At 48.0% G+C, this 9,733-nt stretch overlaps 1 protein-coding gene across 1 annotated transcript; it reads right to left on the reverse strand.

Moving 5' to 3' along the window:
* Positions 1-969: 969 nt before the first annotated feature.
* On the reverse strand, positions 970-9,331 carry VTCN1 (V-set domain containing T cell activation inhibitor 1). The gene is given in 6 exon segments (XM_072924066.1): positions 970-1,583; positions 2,243-2,466; positions 2,468-2,510; positions 4,111-4,218; positions 4,675-4,739; positions 9,300-9,331. Coding segments are annotated over 6 exon segments (618 nt in total). The 3' UTR covers positions 970-1,437.
* Between the last annotated feature and the right edge of the window lie 402 nt (positions 9,332-9,733).

A 9,733-nucleotide genomic window follows, 5' to 3' on the forward strand; every position in this document is an offset into this window, starting at 1 on the left:
AGCTCTATTGTTATATCTGGGTTTAATAACTGCTTCTGAATTTGAAGCTTCCAGTAATATCTTACTAGTCTCCTTTTCCTCCTCATGCTATATGTTAGTTTTCTGTCTGCTGTCTGCTTATCTTCCTCTTTTATTTTGCATTACAACTGCAATCATCACTCCTCATACAGGACTTTAGATGTGGTTTGTCTTTGCCAGGACATTCCAAGCCTGCTGGCAGTTTTCCAGCCCATCGCTGTTCTGCCATTCACATCTTTTTCAGCAGGTGAGTTTGATTTTAGCATTCCAACAAGATGAAGGAGATTAACTGCCTCTCTTATTTACAGTTTTATTAGTACAGTCAGAGAATCACAAGACAAAAGATGGGTGAATCAAATCTGTTTGGGAGGAGTTAAGATTTGCTTGCTTTTAGTACTCTGCAGGAGCTGTTCTCAGCTGTATTGCGGGAAACCCTTTTCCTGTTTGTGTCTGACTCCTGCCCATGATCAGAGTTCTGGTCACTATGTTAGATAAGACAAGGGAACATATCTTGTCCTACAATCAGAAGTTTTCCTTTATGCAATTCTCCTTATCACATTCCTTGTTCTCTTCGTGAAGCTAAACAAAGTATCCTGTTGTTGGGTAAGAAATAACAGGAAAAATCAGCTAATTTCATGTTTGTACTACAGTGTATTCTGGAACCAGCAGGAGCTCCTAAAGCCTCAGCCCATAGGGAGGAAAGCCTGAAGTGAGTTCTGCCATTGATGTAGCTGTAATGCCTGTTCTGTGTGGAAAGACAGACAGGTTCCTTTTAGCTGATTTCCTTTAGCTCGCCCTTTCACCAATTCACCTCCAGGTCCTACCACCCAAAGCCAAAGCCAACAAATACTGAAGGCAGCTGTCCTGTGCTTTGGCTGTGTAAGCCCTCCTTATTCCAGGTCTGCAGGGAATTGCTCAGCTGGAAGCTCCTCTAGCCATGTTCAAGGAGTCTGTAGTATTTACTGGAGACACCACACTGTACTGTGGAGTTGTGTGAGTAAAGTGGAAGCAAGCAAGGCTTGTACTGTAGCAGGTCTTGTGAGCAGGGAGGGAGAGGAAAAAGCCTGTGCTGCCTTGCAGCCATGAACTGCAGCCCAGGTCCACAGGGTGCACAGGAAAGAAAATGAGGGGACAAGTAAGAGGTGACAGTTGATGGTGCAAGAGGAGGATCTCTGTGGTTGCAGAAAGTGATGGGAGAAGCCTGCAAGAGGAACAAACCATGTGTCCCACCTAAAGGTGGGGATGGGGAAAGGATGAGCAGAGGGGAAAGACACACACTCCCATTCTGGCAGACTTGAGATAGGTCTGCTGCTGTAGCCAAATTCCCTAAGAGGGCCTCAATATATTGTATGTATATAAGTTTCACTTTCCAAGCTTACCTGCAGGTCCAGCAGAGTTTCCAATTGCTTTATAGATGTTTTATCTTGACAGCAGGTACAAGGGAAGCAGAAGCATCCAGTGACAGGCTGGAAAGGAGGATGACATTAACTCTGCATTCAGGTTCACCAGCTGCAAGTTGGTCACCTTTGTAGTGCTGAAATCTGTAGCAAAAGAATTGTGAGAGGCTACCAGAACAGGAACGCAGTAGGGAAGGAAAAAAAAAAAAAAAGTGTATTTATTCCTTCCCATTTTTCTGAATATGGATGAAGATAGACCCTACTTCTTGTACTGTAGACCAATTGCAATGAAGTCATGGCTATAGAAGCATTATGGCCCTTCTCATGTAGGACAGAAGATACTTAGAACCTTTGTAAAGATTGATTTTCTGTGAGTAAAATGGCCTTTTAAATAAAAGGATTGGGCTGGAGTCAGAGGTATTGTCACCAATAACCGCTAAAGGGGCCTGTTGGTTTGGTACACAAATGGGATCTAAGATGAACTGGCTAAAAAAAGTGTCAAAAGATGTGGGGCTTGGTTGGCTGGTTTGGTTTTGGTTAACATTCCAAGTAATACACTCCTCTGAAGTGTGTCTCTCTTTCTGGTCCCCTGTCCCCAAGCCAAGGTGACAGTCAATACCATGAGAAGCATATGAGATAGCAGGAGCAAACACAGACGCTTTCATTCATCCCAGGGACAGAGAAGTGGTTGGATTAGCCATGCTTTCAGTCCTTTCCTTGCCTGACACAGCTGCTGCAGGAACCCCCTGGTGCACCAGGAACACTACTGAAACTCTCCTCTCCCCCGTGCCTATGGTCTCGGGGTGCTGCTGAGCCCTACCTGTCACTGATATGGACCATAGCCTTGGCAATGTTGTTTTCAACCACGCGGGTGTAGGTGGCATTGGCAGTGATGTTGTGCTGGAGGGAAACCACCTTCACAGTGATGTTTTCAGGGTTCAGCTCGTAGCTGGTGTTGGCAGCATGGGGCAGGTGCTCCCCAGTGTCACCGTAGGCTGCCCAGCGCATGGCAGGGCGAGGGAACCAGCGTGGGGCTTTGCACTGCAGCGTCCCCATGGCTGCTGTTCTCCACCTGCACCACGGGGATGCTGAAGGCTGTGGGAGGGAAAACAGGGAGAGAGTCAAAACAAGGCAAGTGATAGGAACTGGACATGAAATACCCAATTTTATCTACCAATCACAGGTACTTCTAGGCTGCTTGCTGCTTAGCAGCACAGCACCGCCTGGAGCCAAGTCAAAACCAGGTTCAGACAGAGCTCTGTACAGGCTGGGCTGTGGGAGTATCACTACAAAGGATCTAAGGATTTCTAGGAAATAGCAGTCCAGCTTGACAGGATCTGCTGAGGTCATGACACAGCTTTAGTGTCTTTTAGCTATTCTTAATAATGGGGGGAAGATGATTTACCCTCTCCACTCACTAAGAAGGGGGCCTAACCAGCACCTACAGCTTCCCAGAGTTGCAGAATCATTAAGGTTGGAAGAGACCTCTAAGATCAAGTCCAACTGTTAACCTAGCATTAAGTCCACCACTATACCATAACCATAAATGCATGTATTTTAAATCTCTAGGGATAGTAGGTGACTCCATTACTTCCCTGGGCAGCCTGTTGCAGGGCTTGCTAACCCTTTCCATGAGCAAATTTTTCTTAATATTAAATCTAAACTTTGCCTAGTGCAACTTGAGGCCATTTTCTCTCCTGAGCAATCTCCTGCAGACCTGGAATAAGGAGGGCTTACACAGCCAAAGCACAGGACAGCTACCTTTAGTATTCCATTCCATTCCATTCCATTCCAGCTTTGGCTATGGGTGGTAGGACCTAGAAGTGAACTGATGTAAGGATGAGCTAAAGTAAATCAGCTAAAAGGAATATGTCTGTCTTTCCACAGAGAGCAGGTATCAGAGCTGTGTTGAAAATAAAACACCTTAAGCATTTCACAAGTACTTTCTAATGCCTTTTCTGTGTGGATTACTCTAAACATCCAATCAAACAACACAAAAGTAGGCAGAGCCTACAAGGTTTCAAGGAGTGATAGGGGACAAAGTCCTCGTGGAACATTTGCAACCCTCAGGCTTGAGCCAAAACCCTCTTTCACTTGGAGAGGTCTGAGGGCTTTTCCTCACCCAATTTGAGCTGTAGGACAGCAATTTTGGCCACAGAGATGAGAGGGAGGGTGCGAAGACTGCACCCTGGAGGAGACCCTCAAGGGGTTCATCCATCAGTCTCAACATGAGGTGCCTGCTTAGGAGGAGACTTCTTATTACAGCTAAGTTCATCTCACTGGAAGAGGCTGAAGACCTGATGGTTTTCAGATCTCTCCTGGAGGACTGACTCTTGTAAATATGTAATGTTTCAGGTAACTATGATATCAGAGGTTTGTTGCTTTGGTAGTAATTTTAAAAACTGAATACTTCAGAAAAACTGAGAAAAATATATTAAATACACTGCCATTTTTATTATGCAGCACTTCTGGCTGGAGATATATCCTAATTCTAGAGAGAAGCTACCATGTTATCAAGATTATAATCTTTTCTGGAAAAGGGATGTCAAAAGAGGGGTTAAGGCCATAAATATCCCTGTCAAAGCCAGAAATACATCCTACTCAGGGGTGTAGCAGCATCATAAGCACAGGTAGGTTCAACCAAGCCCCACTAGCATGTGTTTTGCCGCAGGATTTTGCTCCTTATAGCCCTCACCTCCTGTCCTGTACTGCAGCACTGCTGCTCCACTCCCTCTGGCTGTGGTGACAGAGCACTGGTAGGTGCCAGCATCAGAGAGCTGCACATCCCTCAGCTCCAGGGAAGCTGCGAGCCTGAGAATTCCCAGAGCCAGGCTCTCTTCCCCATGCAGCCCTTCCCTACCCATCCTCACTCAGCACATTCCAAGGAAGTGGCATGTTGGCCAACACCAAAGCAACACATTTTTGTTTTCTCTGAGGGATGTGGGAAGGGTGCCCCATCCTGGCAGATGCTCTCTAATTTCACAATAAACACCATCCCATCATCTCGTCCTGTCTGGGAGAAGGAGCAGAGTATGAGCAGGACTTTATGTGTAGGTTTGGGGCACCAAGCCCAAGGAAATTTCAGCTGACAATCACTACTTCTCCAGCAGCACAGGCTGCACTACACCTACCTAGGCTTTGTTAAAGGGTGGTGGGTGGCACTTCCACACATGATCACACCTCAGTCTGTGCACGGGATGGACACACAGAGGTAGAGGCAGGGCAGAAGTTCATGCAAGAAATCCGAGCTGTCGCATACCTGAGACACCAAAACCAATGATCAGGATGATCACTGCAGCCAGCATGACAACGACTGTAGTCATGCTACTGGGGAAAAAGGAAAGGACAGCATTAGTGCAGAGCCCACTTCCTTCACAGCCCATGCCCGTACCCTCCACCTGCAGAGCTGTCTGCAGGAAGTGGAAGCAGGTGAGACAGACCCAGAATGAGGCATGGATGAAGCACATGACCACAGTAGTGATGAACATTCAGGTGAGCAGCCCTTGTCACCAGCAGTGGGGGACCATATGGCAGGAGACGCAGGCTTTGCTTTTGAGAGCAGGCAGCTGGGCCTAGTGCAGGATGCTTCTCTCTGCATTCCCTGGTGCATGTCAGGCAGTCCCTGCTGGCACTTGTGAGTGACTAGGGAGTGAGCAAAGCCCCTGAGCCCAGGAGACACCAGGTACAAGGCAGGGAATGTACAGGAGGGGCCTGGAAACAGGGCCATTTTTTTAGCTGGTTGGATTTGGGATGCTCCATGTGGGGATGGGTAATGAGCTGTTGAATGAGACACTGAAGAGGAGAGGACCACTTGCCAAGCCACACAGGTGAAGCAGCCATGCCAGAGGAGAAGAAAGGCAGCATGCCATGGATCAGCACAGCTCCAGCCTTGCCAAGCCCAGCCTCTCTGGCACAGCCCAGCTTGGACAGACCCAGAAGCACAGCTGGCTATGGACTCCAGCACAGCCAGTGGAGCTGTCATGTGGTCATGGGCACATTTTCCTGCGGACTCAGGGGCTGTGGCTGCAAATTCAGCTCCCAACCAGAGCAAGCCCTGAAGCATCTCCCCACAAAACCTACAGATACATCCCAGGGCTCGTGCCCAGCAGTCTCACAGAGACTCCACACAGAGGAGAAGCTCAGAGAGGGCAGGCTGTAAGAGGTCACAGCCCTTCTGCCCACAAAGACCAGCTGCTCTGCTTCAGCAGCATTTACTGGTTTGCAGCACACTTTGCCAACACAAAGCTGATGGGCGGCCTCCTGCAGGACAGTCCATCAGTGTCCCCACAACCATGGACTCCTCCCACCGCTGATGTGTGCCTGTATCTGTGACCTGCTCAATTTCCAGAGATGCCGCGGTCACACAGCTGATATGGAACTCCAGAGAATCGTACCATGTGAACAAGCCTCCTGCAGGGAACAGCAGGGAAGAGAGAAAGCGAAGGTGGGTTGAAAGAAAGAGTAGAGAAAAAGGGAGATGTTGCAGGCTTGTTTGACCTCCCTGCATCCCCGTCTCCCTTGCATCCTCATCCTTAAAGCCAGTGGGAAGTTGTCTGAGGAAGCCCTGTTTGCACATGCTCAGAAGGGATCAGAAGTCTATTTCACGAAAATATGTTGTACCCTCAGATAAGGGTTCACATAAATCCATTTACACATTCACATCCATACTAAGCTCTGCCTAGATGTCCTGAGAGACGGGAGATGTCACATTTGGCTTCTTCCCTGTTGTCACAAGCTTTCAGTCATGGCGGGGATGAACAGCAGTTCCCCACCTAATTCCTCATGGTGGATCACAGCTGACCCTACCAGGAGAAAAGCCATGGATATCATCCAGCCATAGGCACCAGGGAACCCAGGCATTGCTTCTCCCAGGGGCCTGTGGGATAGGCACTTTGATGGCTCCTGTGGTCCTGCAGCATGACAGCTTTCAGCAGAGCCTTGCCAGGTCCCATGGGGCTCAATCCCGAGTCACTTAAGGTCCCAGCCAGGCTCACCGTGGGACAGCCTGTGCTTTCCTGTTCTGGGGAAGATGCCAAGTCTTTCATGTACACTGAATAACATCCATCTTCTTGAGGAGCTCTACCAATTTTCACTCTGGGAGTTGATCCCAGAGCGAGATAGCTGCTATAAACTCAGCCAACGTTGTCATGGCAAGCCTCAGCTCTCACACCTGGGAAGCACAAAGCAAGCAGCAGCCACACAGTGCTGACACACAGCAGTTGTGACTCATCTTTATCCCCATATCTTACAACCCCTCTTCCCAAGGACAGGCAGGGAAGAAATTGCTCAGAGTCAAGGAATGCTGCCAGAGAGTTACAGTACATGATAGGAGGTATGGCAGTGGGACAAGCAGTCAGGATGTCCTCCTGTGCAGTCCCTGAATGTTTCAAGTGCCACCACACTTGCCTCTGGTCCTTGAAAGGACCCTCTGACAAAGGACCCTCCTTGAAAGGACTTATCTGTCCAAAACCATCCTCAGCTTACTCACAAACAAACACAAATAAGCACAAACAGGCCACCACCAATGCTTTTGTTCTGTGCAGGTGCCACCAGACCCTATGGCTGCAAAGCATTGCTGGCTTTGCACCCAGAGAGTGGCTACCCACCCTGCTCCAGAGCACCAGCAGGGCTGATTGAAAAAACTGCTCATCTGTCACAGGAGGAATGGCAATTTTGGCTATACAGATGCCACTGCCCACTTCAACATCCCTTGTGAGGGACAAGGAGAAATTAGTCCCTTTGGAGTTTCCTCTGCAGAAACTGCAAGGTCCAGGAATCACAAGATCCTTACAAACATTTGCTGTGTGCCCACCGTGTGTAACGAGTAGATCTGGTGTGCAGAGTGAACGAGAGGAACATGGCATCCGAGCCACGTGCCGCTGGTAGCTGTGTCTTGCAGCAGTCCAGTTCAAGCACTTCAAGCAAAAAGCAATTTTCTGTGCATCAGCATCCCTGGTACCTCCAGTGTTTTAAAGGCATAGAAACAGACTGATACGGGTGGCTGAGGCTGCACCAGTTGGAGCCCTGACACCACCCTCAGTTCCCAGTGCCTATTTGGCAGCCTGTGGGATGCTGCTCTGTGCCTCCTACCCTATTTTCCATAGTCTTGTTCCTCATCAGCCAAACTTGGAATCAAACTGGAATCAAATCTGGCATTAAATTAATCCATTCATTCCCTGCCTGAATGCTGCTGATCACAGCCCGGGGACAGGGAGAGGCTCACAGCCTGGCTGTGATAGGAAACAGTCCTAATTCTCCAGATCTCTAGCTCCACTTGGGCTAAGCTTTCCCTCAGGAATGGGCTTAGAGGGTCAAAAGAACTGGGAGATTAGGATATTGAGGGTCCCTTGCCTTCCTTTTTATAGCAAAGTTTATTGTGGGAAAGAAATGGCAGTGGTAACCCAAAACAAAAGAATTTCTATTCCAATATGCAGCTGATGATTGCAGAAGCCAACTTTCTTCAGCACTTCAGGGGGTTTTGTTGCTGTTGATTTTGTTGGGGATTTTTTGTTTTAGTTTTGTTTCCTTGGTTGGTTTTGTTTTTTTCCTGGAATCAGCAGAAATCTCCCACTGCTTCTCTGAAACCTTCAGGAAAATTCACCTCTCTCTCTGGTCTGTTCCTGCGTTTCAGGATTAGCCTGAAGAGCAAATGCCCCTGAAGGAAGCCTGCTTCTCCCAGTAAACTGCTGCTGCCTGGCAGGGCAGGCAGAGGCACTTGCAGAGCTGGAGGAAGGTTTTCAGAGCATTTTTTCACACTCACCAGTTATTTCATGACCTTGACAAAGGCTGGCTGGGCTGCCTCTTGAGAATAACAGAGCTGATTATTGTGTGCATTCCAGAACATGAGGAATACAGTGTCCAAGGAATATTTACACTCTGACATTGTGTCTACAGGCAACCTCACTTCTGTCAGTGAGAAGGTGCAGATAATATTGCTGTTTATCTCTTCCTCGAAGCTCCATGTGGCAGGGCTCATGTATGAGGTCTCTTCTGTTCATAGGTGGCCCGTCCTTCTCCCCACTGCTCTTCCACTCCAGTGGGTAACAGCTGAAATCTTTTTCACAGAATAAATGTCAGCAGGATTGTCTTACACACCACTGGAACCTTTGTCACCATCCAGTCTGGAAAGTCCACACCTGGGATGGAAAGACAAGCTTGTGGCTGTCTCTGTTCAAGCAGTAAGGTTTAGATGAAAGCTCAGTCCACATTCACTAAAGGACAAAAAATTTGCCCTTTTGTCCATCTGGTGGGGGTAATTTTCAACTAATCAGGAGATAAGGATACGAGGTAGATATTTTCATGACTTCTTTTTCCAACTGTAGTTCACCAACACTCAGTCAATAGCTCCAAAGGAAATGGGGTGATTGAAATGAGAGGCAGAAAACACTTTGAAAATGTCCTCCTAGCTGTTACTCCTGCACACAAACTTCTGGAGGACAGTTTCTTTCTCCCCACAGCAAGCTGATGTGACGGAAACACAGGCAACTGTCTGAGCACCAAGAGAAGAGGGGTGCCTTCCTCAAGGCACTGAACCCCAAAATACAACAGCAGGAATACACTCTTCCTCAAGCATCGCTACCCCAATCTACCACAGCATTCAACCCTGGGATAGCAACTTCTAGCAAATGCAGAGTTGTAGGACATGCATCTCTGTCTTGACTACAGCTGATGACTGCACATGGGTGTCTGATACATACATGGCCTTACAAATTGTATAAAACAAGCTGTACTGGTATTTAAGTAGCTTGAGTGAGTGCAGTACGGTCAAGCTGCAAAGAACTGTTCTCTTGAGAGCTCCTGGAAGCAGGGTGACATATCCTAAGAGTCTGAAAAATGCAGTTCCCTCCCTCCCCTCTGCCAAGGCAAGTGCAGATAGTACCATACCTCCAGAAAATGACCTGGCCTTGGGATGCCATGGTCACAGCATCTATGGAGACAAGTCAAACACCAGCTGCCTGAAGGTCCCACACTGTTCAGCACAGCCCCTGTCTGTTGGATTATATATCCTCCCAAGCTGTCCTGCTTAAATAACTGAATGCAGCTAAGGAGTGGTGAGCCCAAGCACAAACTCTCAGGAATGAGGAAATTCTGAGCATCTCAACTCCCCCCACCTCCCCTTCCCCCAGGTCAGTCATAAGCAGGGAGACCTGGTTAGACACTGGGGCAACAGGAGAGACCTCCTACACATCCATTTAAGAAACATGTCTTATTCAAGACAAAACATATTACATTTTACAAAGTATTACAAAATATTGTGGTTGGTAGCCAGCTAATCCTGGAGTTCAAGTGCATAAGTGTCCCAGGAGAACAGCATCTTA

Source organism: Taeniopygia guttata, chromosome 1 (genome assembly GCF_048771995.1).
Source record: "Taeniopygia guttata chromosome 1, bTaeGut7.mat, whole genome shotgun sequence".
Classification (NCBI taxonomy): Eukaryota; Metazoa; Chordata; class Aves; order Passeriformes; family Estrildidae; genus Taeniopygia; species Taeniopygia guttata.